This window comes from Anolis sagrei, chromosome 2 (assembly GCF_037176765.1).
Source record: "Anolis sagrei isolate rAnoSag1 chromosome 2, rAnoSag1.mat, whole genome shotgun sequence".
Taxonomy (NCBI): Eukaryota; Metazoa; Chordata; class Lepidosauria; order Squamata; family Dactyloidae; genus Anolis; species Anolis sagrei.
The window spans coordinates 26564157-26578314 of record NC_090022.1 but is presented as its reverse complement, the minus strand read 5'-3'; the positions used below and the strand labels follow the sequence as shown (position 1 = coordinate 26578314).

Genomic DNA, 14158 nt, shown 5'->3' with positions numbered 1-14158 from the left:
AGTTACGTGCCTTGTAACCTTACTTTCTGGATAACCCTTGTAATAAGTTCTGAGATTAAATGATGTTTGAACAGACATGTTATGGCAGAGCAGTAAAGGAATAAGGCACAGGACTGTAAGGGAAGGAGGGGTTTGTATGCAAGGTCCTCGAGGCATGAAAAAGAGCTGGTGCAGGCCTTGAAAAGGTCAAGCATTTTGGATGCTAATCAGTCAATGCCCTGTGTTTATTTTCCCATAAAGTCATGAAAACACAAAACTTTTCATTATATCAAAGCAAAAGATGTCAAGCTTTATCCTCATCAGATTTCATACCTTGGAAGTAACAATGCACGTGTTTATGGAAATGGAAAAGCAAGAAGAAGGAGAAGAAGGAGGAGGAGGAGGAGGAGGAGGAGAGGGCAGAAGAGATCATTACTCCCAATCTGGGTTTCTCAACCACTTCAGTATACTGAGCTGTAAAAAGAGTTGGAGCTTACTTTTGTGGGTTATAATGAAACACACAAGAGATCAATGTTGCAAGAAGTTACTTGCATGGTGACACTGAGAAAGGAAATAAGGAGTGATTTTCTTTCTACTAACAAATTGTAATATTTACAGGAAACCATTTAAGACTATCCAAGTGGAAATGATCTATATTTTTTAAAAAAAACAAACACAAGATTTATTGAGAAGCCCTTGTCATAGATTTCAGCACCAAAGGTCAGCTGTACTTATTATTTAGATGTTTCCATAAGTACATTTGTGGTTTTAACTGATATTTCAGAGAAATCCTATCAAGATCTTGGCTTTCAGAAGGGAGAGGGGTCTGAGCATGATGCAGTTCAACTTTGTAACAACATAAGCAGTATATAGCTTATTCACATCTGAAGATAGAAGGTGAACTGACAGAAGGAGGCCATGTATTTTCAGCATAAAGAAAAAAAATGTATTATCAGATGAAATACATTGTTCACCAAACGCAGTAAGAAGCAGAACAATTTTAAGTTGCAACAATGCTTCCTTGAAGATTCCTAAGAAAGTAACCCTGGGCAAATATTCTTCGGGGTGGCTTTGAAGTTATGCACCTTTTTATTTCTGGTGACCACAGAATGTATGAAGATAACATTTGCCAGGAATGGGTGGTTGTACAAACAACAATAGAAAGCAGACATACCTTTTTACACGAGCTGTAGTTCCCATCCAGTGGAAGTGGCCGCCTTCTCCTTTCTGGGGTGAAAGGAGAGCCAAAACGTATGTAGTGTTTAGGTGTGGTACAGATGAGTGGGGAGTGGATAAGTCCTGGCAACATATTGAGGGTAGTAGCCAGCACAGTTGGGTCAGTGGTGATACGTAAAGGACACTCCATGGGGCATTCCTGCTTCTCTGCCTTGTCGTTCAGCCATTCTGTAACTAGATACTAGATACAAAAACAACAGATGCATCTTAGTAACAAGGGCCTGGTAAGGACACAAAATATCAGATAAACAACTGAGTAGAGGCGAGAAAAACAAGCCACATGAATACAGGAAACTGTTTTGTGCTGATCAGACGTTACATTTGTCTACCAGTGCTTGACTACCTGAATTGGGGATTTTCTCTCCAAAGTCCAGGCAAGAGATATAAAAGTGCCAGAGATCAAAGATGATGCATATGAAATATACTGACTAGGGAGTAGGAAAAATCTGTCAATCTGGATAATGTTCTTATTCTCATTTTTATACTGACAGATCCATACAGGTCCATTTCTAATTCAGATTATAAGGGCACCCATCCCCATCTAGCAGACAAATGTCTATATGTTTTGTTCAGTTTAAGATGCACACGTTATTCGATGCATTTTTTCACACACACACACACACACAATCAGCATAATCTTTATATCTATCCCGCCTTTCTCCCCATAGAGAGTCAAGACAACTAACAATCATATGCCACAACCCAGTAAAAAATTTAAATATGGCCAATACAAAAATTAAAAAACAATTAAATATTTGTGTTACGGACATAAAGTTAAAATACAATAAATACTAGTAAAATTACATTGAAAACTCATCCCCTCCCCAATCCCACCCCAACCATCCTAGCACGCTGCCCAACACCATACCCACAAATGCTTGGCAGCAGATATATGTCTGCAAAAGGAAAGGAAAGATGGGGCATTCTGGTCTACCTTGGGGAAGAGTTTCAAAGTCTGGGAACACTCATCGAAAAGGCACTCTCCCTTGTTCTCACTAGAGAGGGTGGTGGGACAGAGAGAAGGCCCTCTCCAGAAGATAGCAGATTTCTAACAAATTCTTTCAAATAATCCCAAGCCATATAAGGCGTTATAGGTCAAAATCAGTACAATACTTTGTATTTTGCCTGGAAACAGACTGGCTACCAGTGGAGTTGCATACTCCATGTTGCAACCACTGTTAATAACCTGTTCACATGAATTGATCCAGAACTGGGCAATCTCATACTAGCGCGTTGAACCAAATAAATTTTGCACCAGTCTCTACCACCTAATTTTTTAAAAAAAATTTTTGTCGTGTCAGGAGCAACCACTCCTGTTGTGAGAGAATTGGCCGTCTGCAAGGACGTTGCCCAGGGGACGGCCGGATGATTTTTGATGTTTTAACATCCTTGTGGGAGGCTTCTCTCATGTCCCCGCATGAGGAGCTGGAGCTGATAGAGGGAGCTCATCCGCCTGTCCCCGGATTCGAACCTGCGACCTGTCGGTCTTCAGTCCTGCTGGCACAGTGCTTTAACCGACTACGCCACCAGGGGCTCCCTACCACCTAATGATAGATCAGATCAAGACCTCATTGAGTCCAACTTTCTGTTCTAATGTGACCAAATATTGGCCTGCAGAAAACTCACAAGTGAAACATGTAGGGAACAGCGCCACTCTTTGTATGTTCCTCCAGCACTCTCTGTCAAATCTCTGATTCTAAACCTAATATTTAGCCATGTGTCTTCTGATGTTGCGTAGCATATCACTGAAAGAATTCAAGAGGCCTGATTTTTCTAGAAAGATGTCTTTTCTCTTTCTTCTTCCTGAACTGCCTTCCTCTGTGACTGCTGAACACTACACAACTCAAGTTCCAGGACAGCTGAATTCCTGAAAAAAATGCATTCCTGTTAGAGCCCAAGGACATCTTGCTTCTATCATGTCTTTTAAAAGCTTACTTTTCTTGACCTGTATACAATGTAACTTTTGGGGAAACCGAAACTACTTAATTTTTTTCCACTACAGGTGTTGCATAATTTGCAATTAGCTATGAAAACCACCACCATAAGCACTATCAAAACATTATGCTGACTACTCATTTCTCCATTTTCTCCTCAAAAGTAGCTAAACATGGACTCTTGGCTTTGCCTAGACTAGTGGTTCTCAACCTGTGGGTCCCCAGGTGTTTTGGTTTACAACTCCTAGAAATCACAGCCAGTTTATCAGCTGTTAGGATTTCTGGGAGTTGAAGGCCAAAACATCTGGGGACCCACAGGTTGAGAACCACTGGCCTAGAGTGTTTAGTTTTCATGTGGAGTTTTATACCTTGACACATTGTAGAAGTTTTTAAAGCATCATTCTCTCCTGGTTCGCAAAAAAAAAAAGGCATTACAAAAGAAACAACTGTTGGATATGTGATGGTTCATATGTGAATCTGGGATATAATACATGAGGCTGAATCCTTTCACATAGCCCCCATTAACAGAAAGGACTCTTACCATGAGAGTACCATGGGTTACTCTCCTTTTCAATTTAGCAAACTACTGGCTGAACCTGTTACATTGCGTGGCTTGCCCAAAGCAATCTTTCGCATGACCTGAGAAGACATGCACTGCTCCCCTGCCTCATCAGATTTACCTTTTTTGTTTTGGGATACTTGAGTGCCACTCGGTTAGGCTGTGAGCCAACAACTGCAGCCACCACTAGCTCAGAGCCCAATAACGTCTTCCCTTCTCCTGGACCCTCTGTGCTGCTGGCTTCTGCTGAAGTGATCACACTCACTCCACTGCCTTCCTCTGGAGCTGCTTGAGTGATTTCTGACTGTTGCGTATTGGCCTGCTTTTGCCTCCTCAGCCGTTGTGCCGAACTGCTCCGGTAACGGGAAAAACGACTTTTGGGTCGTGGCCTTGTTGGTTTTGTTGGTGCCGTTTTAGAGACTGGTTTCTCTGTTCCTGTCTCCTGCAACACAAAACCCAGCATTGAAACTATATGATTAACCATATTTACTCAAATGTAAGGTGACATTCAAATGTAATATTACCTCAATTTTGAAGATACACATTATATATATAAAAAAATCTCTTGAATATAATGTGCCCAACAGTGCAAGCAAGTATGCCAGAAAGGCAGGGAACATGAACGAGACAGTTTGGGAAGCCACACCATTCCAACAGGCCAAGGCTGGTCAGCTCACCAGACTCGCACAATTCCCAACTGGCCTCATTCACAAGGCCTTCAAACCTGATGGGAAGGTTTTGAAGGCCTCATGAATAAGGTCAGTTGCAATCCACTCTAGGATCCTATAGGAAAAGATAGATTTGCCTAGATCTTAAGGCAGGGCTTTCTCGGGGATACTGCTTAACCTATTTGAGGCACTTGCAGGACAGGAAATAGTATAATTTGAATTTGGGTGTGGGAACTAGAAGAAAACTTTCCCTGTGTGGACACTTGATCTGTGCAGATAAGACATTCAATTTCATAGCAGTAAAGGTGACACCTAGTACAATTTGCTTGTATTCTGTGTCACTATTACTGTAGCACCCAGCTGAGAGCTTTATAAAAAACCTGCCAAGTTGCCATCTCCCAGTGGGCATTCTAATTCAACAGAATAGTTTACAAAGATGATATGATGGTGATAGCAAACCCCAGCTTCAGGCATATAGAAGTATATCTTTCCTGAACATGTTACCCCACTTTTGATTGCTAAAGTGAAGAGACTCTCCAACCCACTACAGTTTCTCCATATTTCCCAGACTACAATATCCCAGCATCCCGGCATCTCTCTTACCGCAGCCTGTGAAGACCTCCGTGTATTCACTCCAATGCTGCTGACACTGGGAGGGGCAACTGGCACTGGGACATTTAAAGCCACACCACTATCTTCAGGCTCAATTGGCTCAGGTTTAATTTCTTCTGGAGTCTCTGCATTAACCACCATTTCTGTGTCTGTGCTGCTCCGATCCAAAGGCAGATCTTTTCTTCTCTTTCTTTTTTCCATGTTCTCAAACACATGCATGACGGCTTCCACTTTCCGATCTTCTCGTGTCTAGCCCATACAAACAGATCTCAAGGTCAGCAGAACAAACACAATAGAACAGCAAATGGGTTACAGCATAAAAAGTAGATAACATTGAGAAAAAGGAGAGAGTGGGGGGAAAGACCAAGTAGGTACCATTCTAAGATTCTTGCTCCTTACTGAGGGCAATGGCCACATAGATGGCAGGTTAGTAACTTTCCAGTGTGAAGTCCTGAATTGCTTCAAAGCAGAGGTCAACAATACTATGATCATGAGGAAATATTAGGTACCAATCAGTAAAAAACATTGACAGGACTGGCATAACAAAGTAAATAAAATAAATAAAAGTCAACAATGGCTTTGATGCTTCAAACCTATTTTCAGTTTTCTCTAATTTCAAGTACAATAGAATCTCAGTTAATAATAAACTTTAATAAACTTTATTTATATACCACCATCATCTCCCCGAAGGTACTCGGGGCGGCTTACAAAGGCACTCCAGAGTTCACATATAACATACAACAGGTAAAAAGCATAAACATAAAAAGCATAAGCATAAACAAGTCACATAAAATTATAACAAAAACCCCTGTCAATACATACAGAGCAAAATCAAAATAATACAATTTTAAAAACAACAGTAGATAAAACTAGCTGCCATCAATTCACAAATTGCCAAGTGACAACTTCATATGGGCCGATTCAGCTTACTCAAGGTCAAAAACCTGTTTGAACATCTATATTTTCATGTTGGAGTGGAAAAATTGAAGGGCGGGGGCTAATCTAATTTCCTTTTGGTACAGTATAATATGGGAGATAATATTAATTAGATCTATTTTTAACAGTAATTCTCAAGCAACCAGAAACTACATTATCCAGCACCTACCAATCCCCATGGATGCCGGTTAACTGGGAGTTTACTATTCTTGAAAAAAAAAATTAGGCTTCTTATTGCAATAATTCTAGTCTTGACTGTTCCTTGATTTGGGGTAAAGGGTAGATTCTTCTATCTGAATCACCCATTTGATCTCAACTTTAACAGCCACTGGAAACCTAACAATTCACTGTTAAGTTGGATAACATACTCCTCTCTATCCCCCATTTTTCCAACCAAGTTCCAGAATGAAGCCAACTGAACATCTGATTCATTTTGTCCATTACTTTCATAGGCATATCTCCTTTCTGGCTTACCTTCATGTTCCTCACAAACTTATCAAGTGCGTTCAAGAAGAATGGTGACTAACAAGCTTCCCTGGTGGGGCAGCATGTGTGATCTTTTTGGCAAATGCTGAGTTGTACAACAGCACTGGCTAACTACAGTCTAGGACAGACTCACAGCACATTCAGGGCAATAGTCAAGTCCAATAAATATGATTTGAGCCACGTGCATGCCGGCCCAATGTCCTAGAACCTTTGCTCCACAAGATAACATGGAAGTAATGCAAAAATGACTTCTTGAATGTAGAAAGTTGACTAACTCCAACTTAAAACACTACGGAGTCAGGGCTGATAGAACTCTAACATGTGAAACTAGCAGCAAACAAGAACAGGCTTAAAAATACAAAGCCGAAATATGGAAGCATGTTTATAACAACGCCATAACAAAACATCAGTAAGCCAAGAGGATGAGGTGGGGAAAGTACTTACCCGTCTACTTTGAGTGAGGCCTTCTTGTTCATCTGCAGCAGCCTCTTTCTCCTCTTCTTGCTTCTCTTCTTTGTCTGCAACCTGAAAAAGCACAGAACAGATTTCAGCAACAGTTCTTACTGCAAGGAATCATGGTAACTCTTAGCAATTCACTGAAGTTGTTGCTGTTGTTCAGCCAAATAAGTCACTCCGGCTGGGAACGTGTTCTCCCAGAATCAGTGCTGTAAGATGATGGGGATTTTACCTCATTGTCACTGGCTGCAGCAAGCCCCTCGGGGACTTCTTCTGTCTGTGGATTGCTGTTCTCATCTGAAGCAGCACCCCTCTGTTCCAGCTCCTTCCGGCGGGCTTTCCGACGCCTCGTTTCTGCTCCAATCAAAGTGTCTAGAATAGGTGGAGGTAGCTGTTCTACAGTGTTTGGACTCCGCTTTTGCACAGGGCAATTCCGGTTTCCCTTGTGACAGGCACAATCCACTTTATAGTTGCTACCCCACCACAAAAACAAAGAATACATTGGCATCATTCTCTGTTCTCTTGAGAAACAACACATATACATGTCTTTGGCTAAGGACAGACAAGTGGGCACCCGATACCACCATAAACTAACCATACAAGTTGCTACAGGAAATATAGTTCAACAATATACCAGGGAACACAAATCATGAGGGAAAGGAATATTTCCTAAAAACAAACAGTATGAATAAGACTCACCAGATATTGTACTCATAGTCAAAGGCAATGGTGACTTCCGCATCCTTGGCAATGGATGTGACAGCATATATACACAGGTGAATCATCCCATCTGCAATCACATGACGAACCTACAACACACAAATTGAACTGATAATACCTTCAAATCAATCTTGTGTCACACTGCAAAAGGTGACCCTTTACTATGAAAACAGCAAAGCCAAACCCTGAAGCAACTGCACATTCTTTGGATTAAAACTGTGAGACTGAAAATTTTGACAATGTTATGGAATTGAAAAATGTGTGGCAAAGAATTGCCAGGGAGACACCATGAAGACAACTTCAGGGAGTGTAAAATTCTACCTAACTACCACAAGGTTGTACGATTTGTCTTTCTGGTATTACAGATAAAATGGCTGCATCAATATTATACGGTTCTGTTGTTTGACAAAATTATTTATTTCTACTTACACAACTTATAGTAGGAACTTAAATCTGAAGTCTCTGCACTTGAGGTGAGTTAAAATTATGTCTGTACACTCAAGCAATTTAATTCAACTCCCACACCAGAAAGTCCATAAATCATGACAATTTACCTCTGCATTTGGTGTGCAGGAACGCCTAATGAATCTGGCATCATTACCAAACGTACGGGCATCCACACACATCTCAACACTGTTAAACTTGGAGTAGAATAGCACAAAGGGATACGGCCTAAAGAATCAAGAACAGGACTTGTAATCATCATGACAAACATAGCCAAAACAGTGTTATTTTCATTGTCTGTTGCAAGCATCACTCCAAAAGTTAATTATCTATTTTAATAGATTTTGCATACTAAATACAATGGCTCACGATGAGAACTTTCTCCCAGAAAAGTAAAAAGGGTCATTTGAGCTTCTTAATCCATCTATTTTGGGAACCTCCCCAATTTGTTCCAGCCCATGAAATGCACCTAATGTCTGAATGTTTAGTATTCTTACTTTTTGAAGAAATGCCCATTGACTTCGAACTGTTGTCGCAGCATCACCTTCCCACGATACTCAATAATAAGGGTATCCACTGCCAGATCTCTCGCTGCCCTGAGGATCTTCCGATGCTTCTGGACCCGTGTCACTCTTCCCAACTGTAGCTACAAAGTTGAACACAAGAATTTAGGATCCACTGCCTAGAGATGTGCAGGTCCACTTTTATCAAAGTAGAAGAATATTAGGTTTTGTAATCTTTTGGTTCTATCTATTTTGAATAAAATATATACATAAAGAGCCTAGTACAACATATTCAAGATAGCATTGCTGGGCAAATCAATGTCGTTTCTGAAAAGAATCTTAATAAGAGAACAGTGAGGGGAGCACTCTTCCACACTACCCCATGTTTCCTCCATCAGCAGTCTCTTATGTTTAAACTTGCTTCCATCTACAGCAGTGGTTCTCAACCTTCCTAATGTCGCGACCCCTTAATGCAGTTCCTCATGTTGTGGTGACCCCCAACCATAATATTATTTTTGTTGCTACTTCATAACTGTAATTCTGCTACTGTTATGAATTGTAATGTAAATATCTGATATACAGGATGCATTTTCATTCAATGGACCAAATTTGGCACAAATATCCAATACGACCAAATCTGAATACTGGTGGGCTTGGGAGGGATTGATTTTGCCATTTGGGAGTTGTAGTTGCTGGGATTGATAGTTCACCTACAATCAAAGAGCATTCTGAACCCCACCAAAGATTGAATTGGGTCAAACTTCCCACACAGAACCCCTATGACCAACAGAAAATACTGTGTTTTCTCATGGTCTTTGGTGACTCGTCTGACACCCCCTCGCAACACTCCCCCCAGGGGTCCCATCTCCCAGGTTGAGAAATGCTGATCTAGAAACAAAAGAATACATTTCGAACCAGGATCATAGCTAAAGCTCCACCGTCCCATGCTACTAAAGACCTACTACTATTTTTAAGCTCTGTTTCTTACCTGCATCTGGGATCCAATGACTGTGTTGTTACAGGCTAGCTCTGTCTTATTGATTGTGTCTAGCACAGCAGCCTTGCCCACAAATTCTTTATTGGTATTTAGATGACGCTCCAAAAGATTCTGTACATCTGCACTGTACTGGTTAGAAAAAGCTTCTTCATACTGATCAGTCCAGAGCCTTATGCGGTTTTCCCACCCCTCTGGTGTATTCTCATCCAGGGCGTGGGATTCTGAAGGAGAGTTCTGTGCCAAAAAAGAAAAAAAAAAGAATCAAATAAAAGCTATATTCTTTTTAAAAGGAAGTCTTAGTCTCTCAATAAGCTACTCAGCTACTTGATTAACACTATGGTATCTGCTCAACAAGTTCTCGGCTGACTAACAAGGAATCAATTCCAATTACATGCAACAGAAAAATAAGTATCCAATCACCTCTGCACATCATTTCCCCATAAATCTACTATCTATTAACAGTAAGACAAAAACATGCATACATAGTGAAGTCCCACGTGTTAACTATCCCTTGCATGAAAGAAGTTACTAACAAACATTATTCACTTCAGTTTACAGGCTAGGAATTTTATACTGGCTGTGCTATGAAAGACAGAGCTCCCCTTATCCACCACATTCAGAGTGAAGTTAGAGAAATCTCTGCCAGGATCAGATACATAATTCCACTCACCTTCATCCGCAAAGACTTCCGTGAACCTTCTCTAAAAGCCTGTCAGCAGAACAAGACAAACGGCAATCAGTACTTGTGCCCTCTTTCTCTCCCCCTCCCTTATTTATATTATTGTGCATAATAAAAGACTGCAGCTTCAGAACAACAAGGGCAAAGAAATTACCAAAATGTAAAGGGAACAGGAACTGATTTAGCTTCAATAGAAGGCTATTTTAGCATTCTGTCCCACCCCCTGGAAGTCACTTTTTCTTGATTTTTCTTCATTTTATGAGTAGAAATCCAGTAACGTGCATACAAAATTTGTGGAACACCCAGATTTAATTAGTTTTGTTGTATCTAAAACTAAACTATAGGGATCAATCTAATCTAAAAAAAAAAAGTATAATTAAAAAAATGTCGAATTACACTATGTAATATGCTTTTCGTTCCTGGGTTATAAACGAAATTTCCTAATTTGTTCTATCATAAAAACATGGAAAAGGTTCCTTAAACTGCAAAAGCTTTGTTTTTGTGGGATATCCTGTAACACATTTGCTAAAGTTTTTCAATAGTTTGTGGCAGCAACAAAAACGAAGCTTCTGGAGTATGTTTCAAAGTAATTACTGTACAATTCAACAGGAAATAACACTTTCAAATCAGGAACAGAAAAAAGACAGTGTTACAGAAAATAATATTAAACAAGAAATGTCAGCTGCTCAAAGCGCATCTCCAAATCTTTATAATGACTGGTTAGCATGCTAAAAGTCAAATGGTAGTTTACTTCTTACTGATTAACTGCATAAAAGTGTTTATTTTTTTAAATAGCTTGCCTTTTGAAAACAAAATCAACTCTGACCCAGAATCTTGCATAAGATGTAAGCAGAATGATATTTTAAACTTATAATCACCAGAGGAGCTTAATTAGTAAAGGAAGGTTGTTACCTGCCTATAGTATCTATTCCCATGCAATGCAAAAAGATAACTTCCTTCATCACAGAAGTCTGCTTCTTGGATACAAATGGCTAGAGATTGGCAGGAATGAAAACAACCAGACTGAGTTTGGGGGAAACTTGGTTGGCAAACATATTTACTTATATACCTTAATTTTTTTGGCCTTTGGTGCTGTACGAGCTCTTTCTGTATTCCTTTTCCTTTTTTTGGGCTTTGTTCTGCAGACCCGATTGACAGTCAAAGTGATGCTCGTAGGGGTGTGCTGGGTAGCTGTGTACAACACAGTGGAGGGAGAGAGGTCTTCGTCCCAGCTCTCTGTTGCACTGCTGTCTCCACCTGCAATGAAAAGAGACACACTGGAAGTTTTGCTCTCAAAAAATCTTGCAACTGCCCCAATGTGAAGTGATACTGAATTTTTCCTTTCAATGGAAGGCTATGCCCACCTAACATTTTCCTCTCAAAATGGCAACTTGTTCAAGTTTGCTCCCTTAACTCTTCCAATATGCCTACCCCAGCCTCTGAAATATGAAGCAGACTGGGAAAGAACACAAAGTAGAGGCCATCATGAAAATGAGTTATTAGTGGCAGCGAGGAGTAGTATACTGCATGAGGGCAACATTTCATTCATAAATTCTGAGTATCTGGCAGCAACAGTCAGCTCTGAACATACCTGACACGTTGTCTTGCTTCCGGCGGTGGAGCCTGATCACTTTTCCCCTGCCAATTCCTCTGTAAAAGGATGAAAGAGAGTGAAACTAAGAGGGCTACATTGTCCCAGATAAGGCTATGGGTAATCATTTAATAGGAGAACCTGAAAAAATCTTGAGAGCCCAAATGACTGCAATGGCCAAATCAGTTCCAAATATTCATACTCACAACTAATTTTTCAGCTGATAACAGATTTTGCAAACAGTCTACAATTGTATACTCCATGTGTACCAGCTTTGTTTTAGGAAAACAACACCTTTGTTTAGTGATCATAAATTGCATATAATCCCAGGGACAATTTTGCATGGAGGAAACACTGCACTGTGGACTTAATGCTGTTTGACACTACTTTAACTGCTATGGCTCATTGATAAGGAATCCTGGTCTGTTTTAGGCCCAAGGAGACTTTTTTAAAAAAACTAACTGTAGAGACTTCTGGTTGCTTCTGGTTTTGAAAAGAGGCAGTGTTAAAAATGGATGCCACAAAATTGCTTACTATTGTTTTAAAGGAGGTAGTATGATTGCGCAGTCCTCTAATGTCCATGGCAAGGAGTGCACAGCCTCCATACCTTTCAAAATGACCTCTGACCTAAAATGTGCGAAAGAAATGTTGTTTATATGCCCCAGTTAACTGAATGTCTGGAAGGTCCAATGCTGAATATAACCCCTTTTCACTATCACCTACCCGTCTTAGATCAGGTATTTCCCCTCATTTTTCTATTTTACAGTGCAGTATGAGTATGTACTTAATATTATAAAGACACAAAGTTTCAAGTAGTCATCTCACGTTCAACAAAATGCATTTATCTAGTTCAACAAGCAATATTCAGGAAATTGGACATTCAAATAATGTATTTGGTTATATGACCATGTATGACTTACGAAATGTTGCCTTCTGTGTGATTTAAGTCATCTTTCTTGCCACCCTGACCACCCAGAAGCCCATATTTCCGAGAAAGGCAGAATATTAAATCCAAGAAATAAATAATAATCATACAGACAAAGCAATTGTCAAGCTATTGGATAGCCAAGAGTGTTGTCCACTAAGCAATCAAAAAGTCAATCTAGCACTTGCCAGCTTATGCTTGCAGGGCTACCAAGAGACAAGGTCTTACCTGCACTTCTCACATTTGATGAGGAAACCATCTTGAGAGAGACTACAGTGACACCAGCTGGGAATAGATTCTGCCTCAGAAGAGCTTTCTGTGTCACCAGAATTTTCTTCATCATGAGAGTGTAACCCATTCAGTTCGGCACGAGGGATGATGGTCTGGACAGGGGGAGAAGCAGGAGGGGTCGGAGGAGGAGGGGCTCCATAATTATGATCCTGAAAACAAACATCTTGCATCAGTGGTATTTTAACTTGAGCATGAGGGAAAAAAGGAAGACAGATGACATTTTACAGCTTTCAATTCATAGTATGCTTCTTAGATTATCTAAGAGATAGTTTGGGCAGGTTAGAGAGGAAGTACTGATCTAAGCTCATGCTAAATGGAATGAAGGACTTTTTTTTTTTTTTGCCCAACTCAAGATAAAGCCCAGAATCTGAATATTCTTCAAAATACCTAGAACCCATAGATAACATGTTAGCAAGTAAGATCATTATTTTTAACATGCTACCTTCATGGCAACAAGCCCATAAGGCATATTTCTTTTATGAAACAACACGAAAAACTGGTAATATTCTCTTTCTGAAGATTTCTGATACTTTTTATATTTTAATGTTTTAAATTCAATTATTTTTTAAACAAACAAAAAAGGAAGCATTGCTTGTTTTTTAAAAAGTATCACTAATGTATTACATTTGTTTGTTTGTTTGTCTTTATGAAGCCAGAACACTCCAGAGAAAAAAGCAGGAAGCAACCCATAGACATGGATGAACCTGACCATATTACAAAAAACTTCAGGAAAAAACATTCAAGGTATGGGAGGCCCCCAAAACAGTGTGATGAGGGCTGAGTATTTTTACTGGGCAAGAAATACTTACTAACTGGTGCTGTGGATAGAAAACCAGGGAAGAGAATGGAGCAGATGAACAACCCCAAGCTTTCAAAATCACAACAATTTGTTGCAGGTCCCACTCAGGGCCCTTCCACACAGCCATATATCAACGCAGAAAATAATTATTTATTTTTATTTATTTACAGTATTTCTATACCGCTTTTCTCATCCCTAGGGGGACTTAAGCGGTTTACACATAACTGACAAAACTTCAATGCCATACATTGGACACTGACGCGATGCCAAACCATAACAACCACAATAATAAAACCACAATTAAACATAAATCATAATTAGACAGTAAATAAGCAATCATTAA

At 39.9% G+C, this 14158-nt stretch overlaps 1 protein-coding gene across 2 annotated transcripts in view; it reads right to left on the bottom strand.

Moving 5' to 3' along the window:
* SETD5 (SET domain containing 5) overlaps positions 1-14158 on the bottom strand; it is a 68545-nt gene that overhangs the window by 22098 nt on the left and 32289 nt on the right. For both annotated transcript variants that reach the window (XM_060766546.2, XM_060766547.2), the window contains exons 4-16: positions 12954-13165; positions 11801-11859; positions 11279-11466; positions 10201-10239; positions 9522-9764; positions 8528-8676; positions 8141-8258; positions 7566-7675; positions 7099-7339; positions 6855-6935; positions 4980-5237; positions 3830-4150; positions 1154-1396 (exon numbers count right to left, since the gene is read on the bottom strand). In XM_060766546.2, the coding sequence (XP_060622529.2) occupies positions 1154-1396; positions 3830-4150; positions 4980-5237; positions 6855-6935; positions 7099-7339; positions 7566-7675; positions 8141-8258; positions 8528-8676; positions 9522-9764; positions 10201-10239; positions 11279-11466; positions 11801-11859; positions 12954-13165 (2262 nt within the window). The remainder of the gene's footprint in view (positions 1-1153; positions 1397-3829; positions 4151-4979; positions 5238-6854; positions 6936-7098; positions 7340-7565; positions 7676-8140; positions 8259-8527; positions 8677-9521; positions 9765-10200; positions 10240-11278; positions 11467-11800; positions 11860-12953; positions 13166-14158) is intronic.